At 51.8% G+C, this 15,524-nt stretch overlaps 1 protein-coding gene across 1 annotated transcript; it reads left to right on the forward strand.

Annotated features, from left to right (window-relative positions):
• Window positions 1-2,380: 2,380 nt before the first annotated feature.
• Window positions 2,381-11,747, forward strand: Naga (N-acetylgalactosaminidase, alpha-). Its single transcript, XM_013024932.1, has 10 exons — window positions 2,381-2,425; window positions 2,716-2,796; window positions 3,279-3,414; window positions 3,800-3,971; window positions 5,300-5,477; window positions 5,781-5,875; window positions 6,457-6,618; window positions 9,141-9,338; window positions 10,510-10,653; window positions 11,031-11,747. The coding sequence occupies exons 2-10, from the start codon at window positions 2,781-2,783 to the stop codon at window positions 11,175-11,177; spliced, it is 1,248 nt and encodes a 415-aa protein (XP_012880386.1). The 5' UTR covers window positions 2,381-2,425; window positions 2,716-2,780; the 3' UTR covers window positions 11,178-11,747.
• Window positions 11,748-15,524: the final 3,777 nt, after the last annotated feature.

Here is a 15,524-nt window from a genome sequence, read left to right on the forward strand (position 1 = left end):
CCCCGCCCCGGACCCTGCGCCTCCGCCCGGGCCTCGAGCCTGGCCGCGGGGAGCCGGGAGCAGACCTCGCCCGGGCGGCTCGAGTTACCGCCCGGCCCCACCCCTCCCAGTGCTCTCTCCCGCCGCGGATCTTTTGCCAAGCCAGTTTGGGATCCACCCCACACCTCAGGGAAACTGAGGCCCGGGACTGTGTGGCTCTGCCCGAGCCTCGGAGCTCGTCCATGCCAGGGTGGCCTTGAACCGGGGGCCCAGAGGTGAGGTCAGGCGGGCTGCTCCACCGGGTCTCCCACCCGAGCCCTTCTGCCCCTTAGTTCCCTGCCCCCCTCCCCCGTTCCTGGCCAAGCTAAGGAAGGCCTCAGCTCCCAGCTCCCAAGGTCAGCTCCTACACTGCCTGCAAAGCCCTTCCCGGATTCTGCAGGTCTCTGCCGGTGCAGGTCATTCATTTCTGCTCGCACCTCTCCAGCGGGTCTGCAACCCACGGTGGGCCCCAGACCCTGCCTGGAGGCGTTGCCTACAGGACCCCAAAAACCCGGTTCCCAAAGGTCCCTAGACGCCTTGTGAGCCCAGACGCCTGCGGTGAACTTGTGGCTTGTCACCTCTGCCTTTGCAGTTCCTGCAACCTAGAGGGGCCTGGCTTCCAGCTCTACCCCAGCCTCGACCTCTGTGTCCTTCCCACCACTGAATTCTCAGACGCCCCCCACCCCACCCCAACACCTGGCGGTGGAGACCCCAGGTTTCTGCGGCTGGCTTGGGTTATATTTTCATTATAGCATAGTGCTGATCATCACAGAAACTCACCATACAGCCCACCCTTATTTTGTTTTTTGTTTTGTTTTTCTGTCAGTTCTGAGGCACAGGCCTCTTGCTCTGATTTGGCTTTTCTGCTCAAAGCTGGCTTCTCTACCACTTGAGCCAACACCTCCACTTCCAGCTTTTTGGATAAGAGTCTCACAGATTTGCCTGCTGGGGCTGGCTTCAAACCTCCATCTGCAGATATCAGCCTTGGAATAGCTAAATGACAGGCGCAAGCCGCCAGTGTTCGGCAAGCTTTCTTTCTTGTGTCTCCTTCACTAAATTTAATTAATCGTATACTATAGACCATGATGACAATTTGCCTTATGAAAGTGTGACTCTAAGTGTCACTATTCCACAATACTGTGAAATATAGGTAATCACCTAATCTCAATTAAAGAAAAAAAGTGAAAAAATAATCTTACACGCTCTAGTAAACGTGACAGAAGGTAGTGATTGTTGAGGAAAACCGCACAGTAAGGGAGGCCAGTTGTCGTGTGGTCGGGAGACTGGGCAGAATGGGCAAAATAGTCCCTATGGAGAAGGGACCACTTGGCAAATATTTGCAAGCGATAAATGAGTCAGTTAAACCTAGATCTGGAAGGTTCCAGGCAAAGGGAATAGCGGGGAGGCCTGTTGTGTTTGAGGAACTGAAGCCGGCTAGGGGTTTCCCCGCGCCCCCCTCCCCCCCCCCGTAACTCCAGAGGAAGGCAGGGGTTTGACAGAGGAGCGATCTGAGCTGGACTTTCAAGGATTCCTCGCCAGCAGAGGAAAGAATAGATGCAAAAGGCAGCCCAGGGAAGGAGCTGCTGTCACAGGCAGGAGAGACGCGAGGGGATCTGCAGAGCAGCGAGAGGCAGCCAGTTCACCGCGGAGTTCAAAGGTAGAGAGGGATTCTGGGCGCTGGTGGCTCACACCCGCAATCCTCGCCACTCAGGAGGCTGAGCCCTGAGGATCAGGGTTCTAAGCCAGCCAGGGCAGGAACACCGGTGAGCTCTCATCTTCCACTGAGCCACCCAAAAGCCAGAAGTGGAGCTCCAGTCTTGAACGGATAACGCTAAGGAACAGGGCCCTAGTTCAAGCCACAGCACCACAAGAAGGGAGGGATGAGAAAAATGCGAGGGGTGTCATTACCTGGAAAGTGGCAGGTGTTTGACTTGGGGCCAGTTTGGTTTGAGATCTGGCAGCTCTCAAGTGAAGGTGTGTCTGGCACTTAGATGCTCAATTACTATGTGAAGGAAAGAAGGAACTGTCTCGGAGGGGGAAGGAAAGTCTCCGTTTTCTTTCACCCATTCATTCTCCCAGCGGGGCGTTTTCAGGTCCACGATCGTGTTCCAGGGCATCCCTTCATTTCCTCTTACAGTCCCGGAGAGGCCCAGGCTCAGCGCGAACCACCTTCCGCCACCGCCCGCCCTCGCCGAGCAGAGCGAGAGGGGCGGGGCGTGAAGAGGCTCCGCCCCGAGAGGGTGGGGCGTCGCGTTGCTAGGGGAATTCTGATAGGTTGTGCTGGAGTCCCGGAGGCCCCGCCCCCGTGGAACGCGATAGGAGAATCAGTTGACTGGAACAGCGGAGGGTCGCGGAGGCGGAGGCAGGCGCGGGGGCCGGGCGCGCGGCGGGGCTGAGCGAGCGGGAGGTGAGTGCGGCGGCCGGGGACCCGGGGCCGGAGCCGGGGCGCTGGGCCTGCCGTCCTGTGGGCCGAGGGCGAGGACCCGGATCCGGACGGAAGCCGGGTGCCTGCGCGGCTCCGGCCTGGCACACCGCCGGCCCGGGCGCTCGGGGTGGAGGTCCGCCGGAACAGACACCCCGTGAGGTGTCCCCGAAGGGGCAGCCCAGGCCCCCGAGAGCGGGATCCGGGCCGAGGTGAAGGGCAGCGGGGGCCGGGTAGCCGCCGCCCTCGTCCTCCTAACGGCTTCTCCCTTCCAGACGCCGACGCAGAACGCCGGGAGGAGCCAAGCCGTCCGGAGCCGCGGGCCGCGGGCCGCACAGCCATGCTGCTGAGGACAGGTGCCTCCCCGGGGGGCTTCGGGAGAGAAGCTCCACCCTGTGGTGCCACCCTTCTTTCCTGGCCTCTTGTTATTTTGGGAACTGGCCTAGGAAAGGCACCCAGGAATCCCTTCCATGTTTCGACCTCATCAAGGGCCCCGTCTTAGGTGCTGAGCGCAGCCCCATAAGGGAGGGATGGAAACTGAAGCCCAATGGGGGGAAAAAAGCAAGGGGCTGCATGCAAGGCCTCCTGGGTGACCACAGAAGCCCTGATGCGGGTAAAGAGCCAAGAGCCCCAAGACCTAGGGTGTACTTAGTGCCATGCTCTGTGCCATTACTTACTGCTCTGTGCTTGTCAACCCAGTCAGTCCTTGCAGGAAGTGTCCATTCCCCCCAGAACACGGGAATCTGGTTCCCCGAGTGTGCAACCTGCCTTTGCAGGGCTGTGGGTGAGATGAGGGGCAGGGCGGTGGGAACCACTCACAGCCCCCACCCTACCCCAGTGCTCTTGCTGACCCTGATGGCCCAAGTGCTGATGCTGGAGAATGGCCTCCTGCGGACTCCTCCCATGGGCTGGCTGGCCTGGGAACGCTTCCGATGCAACATTGACTGTGATGAGGACCCAAATAACTGCATTAGGTAAGGGGCACCCCCACCTGACAGGCACAGCCTTGCCCAGAGTGGGGCCCGGGAGTGGAGGAGGGTGAGCTAGCAGAAGGGACAAGGTCTAAAACACTCAGCCTCGTGATCTGCTCAAGGCCCCTGTGGGGCAAGGCCTTGCAGTGGACCTGGCCCCTGAGATCATTGAAAGGGGATAACCAGAAAGCCCAGGGAGGCCCCACAGGCTGCTTTTGGCCCCTGGCACCATCCTTGGGGGTCATTCACATTTGATAGCTGGCTTGGTCCTCAGCTGCTAGCAGGGTCATGCAATTTACAGTAGGATTCACACTCAGAGCTGAGGGAAGAGCAGGGATGAAGGCCACACTGGGCCACTGAGCTGCCCCATTCCCCTGCCTCTTGCCAGTGAGAAGCTCTTCATGGAGATGGCTGATCGGCTGGCCCAGGATGGATGGCGGGACCTGGGCTATGTGTACCTGAACATTGATGACTGCTGGATTGGTGGGCGCGATGTCCAGGGCTTCCTGGTGCCCGATTCCAAGCGCTTCCCCCATGGCATTGACTTCCTGGCTGATTATGTGAGCCCCTAGCCCCTGGCCTGAGGACCACGCCACCCCTTTCCCTTCAGTCTTGGGGTTTGTCTATGCCATCCCTGCTTAAGAACTGTTTGGTGGTGGGAAGTGGCAAATGAACTTTGCTTTTGGCCCATAGAGGAGAGGAGGGGGCGGGGGAGAATCACCAGGAAAATCCCCTGGAAGACTCGGCTAGTTCTTAAACTGATCCAGAAAGGGGGCCTTTGAGGCAGAAACAAAGGCCTTGAGACCAGACAGCAAGAGGGGATGGAATGTATGCTGAGGGAGGCAGGCTGGGACCTCTCCTTTGGCCAGTAGGAGCTGCTCAAGCATTCTGTGGTTTGCTGGTAGAGGAGCTTAAATTCAGCCCTCATACATGCTCAGCCTGCATGCTTGGTCCTCTATAACTTGAGCCATATCTCCAGTCCAGCTCTTTGCTGGTTATTTTTTTTTTTGGGGTCCGGTCGTGGGGCTTGAACTCTGGGCCTGGGCGCTGTCCCTCAGCTCTTCAGCTCAAGGCTAGCACTCTACCACTTGAGCCACAGCACCACTTCCGGCTTTTTTCTTTTTGCTTATGTGGTGCTGAGGAATCGAACTCAGGGCCTCATGCATGCAAGGCAAGCGCTCTACCACTGAGCCACCTTCCCAGCCCCTTTGCTGGTTATTTTGAAGATGGAGTCTGGTGGCCTTTTCTTTTTCTTTTTTGTGTCAGTTGTGGGGCTTCAATTCTGGGCCTGGGCGCTGTCCCTCAGCTCTTCAGCTCAAGGCCAGCGCTCTACCACTTGAGCTACAGCGCCACTTCCGGTTTTCTAGTGGTTTATTGGAGATAGGAGTCTCATGGTCTTTCCTGCCCAGGCTAGCTTTGAACCGCGATCCTCAGATCTCAGTCTCCTGAGTAGCTAGGATGACAGGTGTGAGCCACCAGCGCCCGGCTCTGGTGGCCTTTTCTGCCCAGGGTTGGCTTCAAACCTTCACCTTCCCTTCTGAGTAAGTAGGCAGGAGCTACCAATGCCAGACATAAGCCAAAGTGTATTTTTGTTTGGTTTTTGTTTTTTCAGTTGTGGGGCCTGAGCTCAGGGCCTGGGCACTGTCCCTGAGCCTCTATGTGCTCAAGGCAAGGTTCTACCACTTGAGCCTCAGCACCACTTCTGGTTTTGAATGGTTAATTAATTGGAGATGAGTCTCATGGGACTATTCTGCCTGGGCTGGCTTCAAAGTGAGATCCTCAGATTGCAGCCTTCTTGAGCCGGAGTTTTAATGGGCCCTGATCACACATGTCTGGGAGGAGGCTCCCTGGGGTCCCACTTGACCACCATATCCTCAACCCCCTACAGGCTCATTCCCTGGGTCTGAAGCTGGGCATCTATGCGGACATAGGCAACCTTACCTGCATGGGCTACCCTGGCACCACTCTAGACAAGATAGAGCAGGATGCTCAAACCTTCGCCGACTGGGAGGTAGACATGCTGAAGTTGGATGGCTGCTTTTCCACCTCCCAGGAACGGGCCGAGGGTGAGTTCCACAGCTTGCGTCGGTCTGTCGGATAGATCAGGCCGTGGCCATGTGAGCTTGGTTTGTCTGTGCATTCTCCAGCCATAGCTGTCCCCAACTCCCCTCTCCCAGAAGCTGGAGATTGGGGTCCCCAGGCTTCACAAAGACAGGGTGACCCACCTGCCTCCGTGAGGCCTGCTTGAGGCTCAGGGTACAGGAGGGCCACTTCTTCTTTGGGGCCTCAGGTTACACATATTTGGTGGGAAAAGGCCCCAGACTTGTCTCTCCTGTACCTGCTTAGTCCTCAAATTGGGCTTTCTCCAGGGTACCCCAAGATGGCTGCCGCCCTGAATGCCACAGGCCGCCCCATTGCCTTCTCCTGCAGCTGGCCAGCCTACGAAGGTGGCCTCCCCCCCAGGGTAAGCCATTCTGTGTACCTGCCTGCCAGGGCTCCCTACACTTGGGCCTCCTTGCCCCCTACGTGCCAGGCCTCCGGGAGGCAGCCACCAGAGCCAGGATGCTCACTTACAGCTAGCTAGGGACAGGGCTGTGGCACACTAAAGGGAGCTCCTGCTGTCCCAGTCTCCAAGGTGGCCTCTTTGTTGTGTGGATGAATGGCATCCAAAGCAGGAAGGCTGTGGGCATGAGCAGTGTCATGCAGTGGTCAGAGTCCTAGGTTGTACCAGGTAGACGAAGAGATGATGGCAGCTAGGCAGTGCCACAGAAGGAAGCGCAAGCACCTCCCGCCCCCAGATGTCAGGGAGATGGCAGCAGGTGGGAACTCCTGCTGAGGAAACGGGGGTGGGGAGCACGTGCAGGGGGTGAGGGCTGTGTGCACCAGCCATGGCAAGCAAAGGCATAGACAGCCCCATAACAGGCCCTCCCCCCCAGGGTTCTTGTTACCATACAAACTTGAGGGTCTGTTCCTGCACCCCTTCCCAGTCCAAGTGGCTTCTGGGCAGCAGGGTGACACGTGGCCTCTGCCTTCCCCAATATCCAGGTTGACTACGAACTGCTGACCAACACCTGCAACTTCTGGCGTAACTATGACGACATCCAGGACTCCTGGAAGAGCGTGCTTTCCATCCTGGACTGGTTTGTGAGCCATCAGAATATTCTGCAGCCAGTGGCCGGCCCCGGACACTGGAATGACCCCGACATGGTACCAGCTTGAAAAGGGGCTGCCCCTAATCCACCGTCTCTGCCAACCCCGTGCTGCTGTCCTGTGCTCCCCTTCCAGGCTTTGTGTCATTCAGGACCTGTCAGACCCCACCTTCCTTTTGCCTGAGAATATTCAGGAAAAGGATCTGGGAATGCCCATTGTTAACTGCCTCCCAGGTCATTCCGATGGTTTTCAAAGCCTGGGAGCCCTGATGGTAGCCGCCCACTCCTGCAGAGGAAGCTGTGTCCGCAGGCTGAAGACCTCGGCAGTTGTGTTGTTTGGCCCTTCTCAATACCTTTCGGTCATCTGCCTTCTAGTACCTTGCACCTTGTGTCAGACCTGCTCAGTCCCCAGGCACAAGGGCAACTCAGTCCTGCTTCCAGTCTTATCTCAGTCCTACCTAGTGACTTTTTTCCTCTTTTACTTGCATTGTTTTTATTATCTGTGCCAGTACTGGGGTACTCAGGGCTTGGGAGCTGTCCCTTGGCTTCTTCACTCAGGGCTAGCACTCTACCACTTGAGCCATACCTCTACTTCTGGCTTCTGAACTTTCCTGCCCAGGCTGGCTTTCAGCTTCAATCCTCAGATCTCAGCCTCCTGAATAGCTAGGATTACAGGCATGAGCCACCAGCACACTGGTAAGACTTCTGCCCCTTTGAATTTCCATGTTGTTTATCTCTGCCCTTTGCAAAGGGATCAGTGGTGCTTAAATCTCTGGAGAGCTTTCCTGCCGTCATCTCTGAGTGTCTGAAGTTTCAGCTTATGGGATTTTTCAGTACTTGAAAAATCCTTGGAGCCTACAGCCCAGACGGGCATGGTGGCTCGAGCCTGTAAGTCCAGTTACTCTGGAGGTAGAGGCAAGAGATTCTCAAATGCAAGTCAGTCCAGGAGAGCTAAGTGAGACTGGAACATAGTTCAAGAGGCCCTGGGTTTTTTTTTTTAATTTTTTATTATGATTAAGTAATTACATAAATTTCACAAACTTCATAGTATTGTGAGATGTGACACTTAAAGTCACAAACACATTCTAACCTTCATGAGGCAAACTGTCATTATTGTAAGTAAACTCAGGAATTTACTCTTCATCTTGTAAGCCTATAGGAAGCTACTGTTAATTCCAATGCATCCCTCCTTCCCCTTTGCTGGTTAATTGGCAATAAGAGTCTTTCAGATTGGTTTGCCTGGGCTGGCTTCAAAACTTGATCCTCAGAACTCAGCCTCCTGAGTAATTAGGATTACAGAGTGCCCAGCTAGGAAGCAAATTGCATCACGAAGTATACTATTGGAGCCCTGGTTTTGTAATAGCCAATAATGAGACCTGGTCTAAAACATCAATCCATCCTATCCTTAGGACAGTAATCTTTGTTTGGCAAGTGTACTCAACTCTGGCCATCTTAAGAATTTATTTTTATTTTTTTATTGTGAAAATACTGTACAGAGGGGTTACAATTACAAGATAATAGGTACATTTCTTATCAAGCATTGTAGCCTCCTCCTTTGTTTCCCCTTCCCATCCCTTCCCAGCCTCCCCCTGCACCCCCAAATCCTAAGAATTTCTATGAACTGAAGCTGAGTGTGGTGGCTCAAGCCAGCAATCCTGCTTACTTGGGAGGTGGAGATTATGGATTTGGGCTTAAGGCCTGCCCATAAAAGTTCTGAGACTCCATCTCAATTAAGGCCTGGGAGTGGTGGTGTGTACCTGTCATCTTGGCTAGGAGGGACAAGGAGCACAGGGCTAGATGCAGTAGCACAAACTGTCATCTCTAATCATATGGAGGAAGGCGCAGATAGGATTTCAGCCAAGCTGGCCCAGGCATAGGTAATACTAGACTTTGAAAATAACCAAGGCAAAAAAGGGGCTGGAAGTGTGGCTCAAACGGTAGAGTGCCTGCCTAGCAAGCATGAGGCTCTGGAGTTCAGTACTCATTACTGCCAAATAAATAAGATTATGGTGGACTCTGTGGATTTTTCTCACAATCAAGGTCAAGTCCAGCTGGACTGATCTGTGAGGACTCTCCTTGTCCTCACACAGGGTGTTTGTAAAAAGGAGGAGGAAGACCTCGCTTCTTACGTTATTTATATTTTTAGTAGAAAGCTGAACTCAGCTTCAAGCTTTCATGTGTGTGTCGGTCCTGGGGCTTGAACTCAAGGCCTGGGTGGTATCCCTGAGCTTTTTTGCTCAAGGTTCTACCACTTGAGCCACAGCTCCACTTCCAGCTTTTTGCTGGTTAAGTGAAGACAAGATTCTCTTGGACCTTGCTGCCCAATCCTCAGCTCTCAGTCTTTTGAGTAACTAGAACTGCAGGCATGAACCCACAGGTACCCAGCTGGCCCTGTGCTCTTGAGGGGGAAAAGGCTGGTGCTCAGATGAAAAGTAACTTGCTCACCCCAGGCCACATGGCGTTGGCAAGCCAGGCCCTCACATGTGCCATCGCTCCCAGAGCTGTGGCCACATGTCGGGCTCTGATCCTGGTGCCCACCACCCAGGAGACAGTGTCAACGCTTGCTTTCTTCTCCTGCAGCTGCTCATTGGAAACTTTGGCCTCAGCTTTGAGCAAGCCCAAGCCCAGATGGCTCTGTGGACTATATTGGCAGCCCCACTCTTCATGTCCAACGACCTGCGAACCATCTCCCCTCAGAACATGGACATTCTGCAGAATCCACTCATGATCAAGATCAACCAGGACCCCTTAGGCATCCAGGGGCGCAGGATTGTTAAGGTACTGGAGCCTGAGCTCTCCTGACAGCGAAGTTGCTGATATGGAGGACCTGGGTAGGGGGCCCTAAGTTTCTTCCTGGCTACATGCACTTAAAGGCTCTGCTAGGAGCTGCGGCAACTTCCCCCTTCCTTCCTGGGGAGAGCAGGGACAGAGTAGGACAGCACGCACAAGCAGAGAGGAGATGTGTCACCATACAAGTGCAGAGTGCAAATGGGAGGCACAGGGCTTCTGCAGAGAGTGAGAAGGCTTCCCTCTGAAGTTTAATAAATGATCTTGGCCGAAAACTCTTACTGTATTTCTGCTGCTACTACTGAACACTTACTATGTGCTGGGGATTCTAAATGTATTTTCTCAGCAAAGTAGTTACTCTCCATTTTACAAATGAGGAGACAAAGTTGCAGAATCTAAATAGCTTTATCTCAAGTTGAAATGACTTCGTGTCACCTCAACGTCTGCTCAAATCCTTGACTAGTTTTAAAAAAAACTCTTCTGTACATTTTAATAACCATAAAGTAATATTTTTTAAAAAGTCTGAAACCAGGCACCAGTGGCTCAAACTTGTAATCCTAGCTACTCAGGACGCTGAGTCTCAGGATCACAGTTGGAAGCCAGACCAGGCAGGAAAGTCTATGAGATTCTTATTTCCAACTAACCACCAAAAACCCAGAGTGGTGCTGTGGTTCTAAGTGGCAGAGCACTAGCCTTAAGGGTAAAAGCTCAGGGACAGCGCCCAGGCCTTGAGTTCAAACTCCATAACCCACCCCCACACACCAAAAAAAAACCCTGCAAAACTAGAGAAGGCACCTGTAGCCCTAATGATGACCAGAGGAGACAGTAGCCGGAGCCAAAGAAGTGGATGGTGGACTGGGCCTAGGCCTTCTGTTTTGTTCTCACTGGTCAAGGGCTTCCCCGGCAGCACTCACATGGGATGCTCTTGCTACTTCAGCCTCGTCATCCTGTGTGAGCTTCCGAGGCTGGGCCTCCTGCACCATTTGTGTCTGCCGCCTCCAATGGGTGTGGAGGAGTGTGTGTATCACTGAGCATCAGTGAGTCAGGGAAGATAAATTCCTGTAAGTGCTAGAAGACTGTGTAGCCAAGCTGTGGGCTGGTTGGGACAGAGCTCAAGGGAGAGTCTGGCAGAGGATTCAAGGTAGCCATCTTTCCTGCCCAGGAGAAATCCGACATTGAAGTGTACAAGCGGCCCCTTTCCCGTCAAGCTACTGCCTTGGTCTTCTTCAGCCGCAGGACAGACATGCCTTACCACTACCACTCCTCCCTCTCACGGTTCAATTATTCCGGCTCCAGGCTGTATGAGGTGAGTGCCCAGCCCCCACCTGTTTTCCCTGGGAGGGTGTCTGCCTGTAGTGTCTTTGCTCTTAAGTAGGTGGCTTCTGCAGGTACCTGTGCACCAGTGTTTTCCAGTCATGCAAATGGAACTACTGTGTATACACGAGCCTCCTTCGCCCCTCAGGCTCGTCCTTGCTCATAGGTCAGCCTTTGTGGCTCTGGTGTTCCTGGGTGTCCATTGCTGCCTGTGCTTGGATATCTGTCAGCTTTGCTGATGAAGAGACTTCTGTTGGGCATTCTGGAAGCCTTGCATAGACAGGAAGCCCACGTGCAGGCTTTGCTAGTCTGAGGGAGGTCTGTATAGCTCTTCTTCTCATGCTAGCATCTACGGTATCTCCACTGCAGGTCCAGAACGTGTTCACGGGGGAAACCATCAGTGGCCTCCAGAATAACACCAACTTCACAGTGATCATCAATCCTTCGGGGGTAGTGATGTGGTACCTGTATCCCACCAAGAACCTGGAGATATCCAAGCTGATGTCCCAGGAGTGAAGAGCTGAGACAGGTGACAGGCTGTGGCAGCCCACTGGGCCTGGACCATGGCGCGCGGGCATGCCCAGAGCAAGTGGGCAGGGTCCTCTCTCCTCCCTGGGCCATGGCGAGCTGGCAAGCCGAGAGCAGGTGGGCAGGGGTCTCTCCACCCTGGGCCTGCTCCAAGACCTGACCTCATCACACACACAAAGTGCAACTCAGGGCCAGCTTCCAGGCCCCACCCAAGTGTGGTCCTCTTGGAAACTCTGCTTGGGGCCTTCTTGGCCTCTCCTGGTCTCCACTGCTCTGCAGGTATTGCTGCACACCCTGACCAGCCTCCTGAGCCCCACAGGTGGAGGGGCACCGATGCCCACCAGACTCCAGCCTCTGACTTTGTTGTGACTCTGAAATCAAGATTTGGAATTTTTCTAATTAGGTATAGAGATCTAAGCCCTTGCTGGAAACTCATGAATCATGTGATTGACTTTCTTACTGGGAAAAGGCCTTGCAGGCTGAAATCTCCTGGGAGTGGGGGTCGGAGAGGAGGTGTGTTGCTCCCTTCCATCACAATAAAGCTGTTCTTCAGTCAAACAGTCGTTATGCAGGCCTTGGGCTGTGGGCTCCTAAGGACCCTTGTAGGGCACTACCCATGATGTTCATCTTACTTTACATGAAACATACATTTCCACAATGGCCTTTTTTGTTTTTGCTTTGTCTGAGATCAGGACTGGAACTCGGTATCTGATACTTTCACTCACTGGCAGGCACTCTACCCCCAGAGGCGAGTAGCAGGTCTCCAGGGCCTGCCGCTTGTGCTCTGGCCAGCAGAGTCTCCTGGTCTAGCATCTCAGCCTGCTCGCTTGTCTCTCAATGTCTCCATTCCCAGCCTGACTACATGTAAAGTTCAGATTCTCTAGCTGTGTCTACAACTCTGGGGATTCTTTCTGTCCTGAAATCTGTTTCCTCCTCCTAAGGAAAAGGAGAAGCAGTGAGAGCAGCAGGTTCTTGACCGCCTCCCCAAGGCTCCTACTCCCAAGCCCTCAGGTCTTCAGCTTCCTGGGGACTCCCTTCGGTATTTGGAAAGATAGTAGCAAAGCAAGTTCACTAGGTCCTATTTATGCATCAGTATGGGAACACTCAGTGTTGCAGGCCCTGTACTCTGGCTATGTGGGATCTTTTGTTTTTGTTTTTTGCTTTTTTTTTTGGGGGGGGCGGTTCTGGGGCTTGAACTCAGGCACTGACCCTGAGCTTTTTTTTGCTCATGGCTAGCACTCTACCACTCAAGCCACAGCTCCATTCCGAGCTTTTATGGTAGTTAATTGGAGATAAGGTTCCAGGGACTTTCCTACCTGGGCTGGCTTTGAACAGTGATCCTCAGATCTCAGCTTCCTGAGTAGCTAGGATTACAGGTGTGAGCCACTAGTGCTCAGCTTGGACCTCATCTTGATAAGATTGTGAGAAGCCTTGTGTCCTCAGGATTGTGAGGTCCTTATGTCCAGAATAGGGTGAGAAGAACTTAGAAGGACATTTTCCAGTGTCATTTAAGATGACTAGAACTTGGCTGATTAAGTCACCACATTTGATTGGTATGTTAGAGTCACTAGAGAAAGCTCCATTCTCCACGGATGTCTGAGACTGACACACTCAGGAAGACAGAGCCTGGCCATTCCAGGCCAGTTACTGTGGGTGCAACTGCAGCCTTGAGTCTTGGTTGCAGTGCTATTCAAGCCACATGGAGTGGCAGCTGGTGGAGAGGCCTCTCTAGCTCAGGAAAGCAGCTGGAGATGAGATGCAGTGGAGTCCCAGGGTTAGGAGTTGGGGTCAAGGTGTGCTGTACTTGACTAATTTCTTTCTCTCAGATCCAAAGATGCTCACATGACTTGTCCTTTCATTGTGAGGGTGCTGGTAGATTCCATCTCTTCACCCTTCACACAACACACACATGCCCTATCTTCCAGGACACATTCTCACTTTTTTCCACAGGACAGTTAAGGACTCATTTTTTTCCCATTCAAGGCATCCTTCTTTGCATCCAAGAATAAAACAGTCCTTGGAAGTGGCGCTGTGGCTCAAGTGGCAGAGCACTAGCCTTGAGCTGAAGAGCTCAGGGACAGCACCCAGGCCCAGAGTTTAAGACCCACACAGACAAAAAAACAAAAAAAACGCCTACACCTATTGCTGAGTGTTGGTGACTTATAATCCTTGCTACCCAGATGGCTGAGATCTGAGTATTGTGGTTCAAAGCCAGCCATGGCAGGGAAGCCTACGAGACCCTTATCTCCAATTAACCATCAAAAAGTGGAGCTGTGGTTCAAATGGTAGAGCACAGCCTGGAGTAAAAAGCTAAGGAACAGTGCTCAGGCTGAGTTCAAGTCCCAGTACCAGTGTGCACGCACGCATGCACACGCACGTGCACACACACATACACACTTACTATGGAAATTTCCAAACAAAAATACATATAATGGCCAGATGCTGGTGGCTCACACCTGTAATCCTAGCTACTCAGGAGAATGAGATCTGAGGATCGCGGTTCAAAACCAGCAGGAAAAGTCCGTGAGACTCTTACCTCCAATAAACCACCAGAAAACCAGAAGTGGCGCTGTGGCTCAAGTGGTAGAGCACTTGCCTTGAGCTGAAGAGCTGAGGGAGAGCATCCAAGCCCAGAGTTCAAGTACCACAGCCAAAAAAAACAAACAAAAACAATGAATTTGTGTATATAGCCACCACATAGCTCCGACAACTAGCACCTTGTACCACTCACTGCTTCATCTCCTCCCACACACGCTTCTCTGGCTTGTATCTGAAAACAAAGCTCAGAAGCCTTAGACAGGATTTCAGAAAAATTTACTACTTTAATATCTCTATCCAACACAACTTAGAAATAATTACCTATGTTTGGTGTTTGTTGTCTCAAAAAAAATAGCTTTCTATAACTTCAATCATGGTTCAAGCAAGGGATCAGCAAAAACAGTCTATTCAAAACTACTGAAAGTCTGCCCTGCCTTACCACACATGCAATGTGGAAAAAACCCTTGCTACATACTGTCAGCGCCAATTTACAGAAAATACTGGAAATTAACCAAAAGCTTGCAGTAACCCATAGAGCATTCAGCTGGCAAAAAAAAAAAAAAAAAGTTTGGGTAAGCATAGTAAACTTCGAGGTATTTCAACTCTTCTTTTGTAGCAGATTTTAATAGTCTAAAATCAAAGAGTTAGGGGCTGGGAAGGTGGCTCAGTGGTAGAGTGCGCTTGCCTTGCATGCATGAGGCCCTGGGTTCGATTCCTCAGTACCACATAAGCAAAAAGAAAAAAGCGGAAGTGGCACTGTGGCTCAAGTGGTAACCGAGCGCTCGCCTTGAGCTGAAGAGCTGAGGGACAGCACCTAGGCCCAGAGTTCAGGCCCCACGACCAGACCCAAAAAAATTAAATAAATAAATAAATAAAATCAAAGAGTTAAAGGAAATCAGGTATAAAGAATTAGAGAATAAATATCTCAATAAATAGTAATAGAATTTGAAATTATATCCTTGCTACTTTGGAGGTAAAGACAGAAAGAGCAAAGTTCAAGGCAAGCCTGGAAAAAATCACAAACCCCTATCTCAAAAAAAAAAAAAAAGATCCAGGCATAGTTGCACATGCTTATAATCCCATCTTCTTAGGAGGTAGATATAGGAGGATTGTGTTTCAAGGCCAGCCCAGACAACATTAATATATCTGGAAAAACTAAAACTAAAAGCAAAAGGAAGGGCACCTCATGTGATAGAGCACTTACCTACCAAGCATGAAATCCTGAGTTCAAACTCTCGTACTGCAAAAAGAAGAAATAGAAATGACAGAAGACCAAGGAGAAATTCTGCACTTGAAAACGTGCTGAGATGAAATACTTCATTAGAAGGGTCTAATAGGCAGAATCAGCAAACTTGAAAATAGGAATGTTGAAGTTAACCTGAAGAACAAGAGTTATGAATAAAGAATAAAGCTTCAGAGACCCACAGAATACCATCAAGTATACAAATACACAAGATGAAAGAGGCAGTCTATGTGCAGAAACAAATAGTGAAAACTCCCACATTTGGTGGAAAAGTTAATCTGCATGTTTCAGAAGCTCAACCAACTCCAAGTAGAATAAACGCAGAGACAAACCTGTAGGCTGATTATAATCAAAACCCATAGGTAAAATTTGAAAGCAGCAAAAGCGTCTCATTACATTCAAGGGAGCCTCAAGATCTACAACTGACTTCTCATCAGAAACCATGGAAAGAGACCAAACTCTCTGCAATAGATGAGTGGATCCAAGCAATGTACCTATACACAATGTAATTTTACACAGCCATTAGAATGAAGAATATTATGTAATTTTCAGGA

The sequence above is a fragment of the Dipodomys ordii genome, unplaced genomic scaffold, assembly GCF_000151885.1.
Source record: "Dipodomys ordii isolate 6190 unplaced genomic scaffold, Dord_2.0 Scaffold79, whole genome shotgun sequence".
NCBI lineage: Eukaryota > Metazoa > Chordata > Mammalia > Rodentia > Heteromyidae > Dipodomys > Dipodomys ordii.

Bases quoted from the DNA above. Each gene is read 5' to 3' on its own strand.
- Naga (XM_013024932.1), top strand. The intron at 3,415-3,799 runs GTAAGGGGCACC...GCCTCTTGCCAG, and splicing joins GACCCAAATAACTGCATTAG to TGAGAAGCTCTTCATGGAGA. The intron at 5,876-6,456 runs GTAAGCCATTCT...CCCAATATCCAG, and splicing joins AAGGTGGCCTCCCCCCCAGG to GTTGACTACGAACTGCTGAC.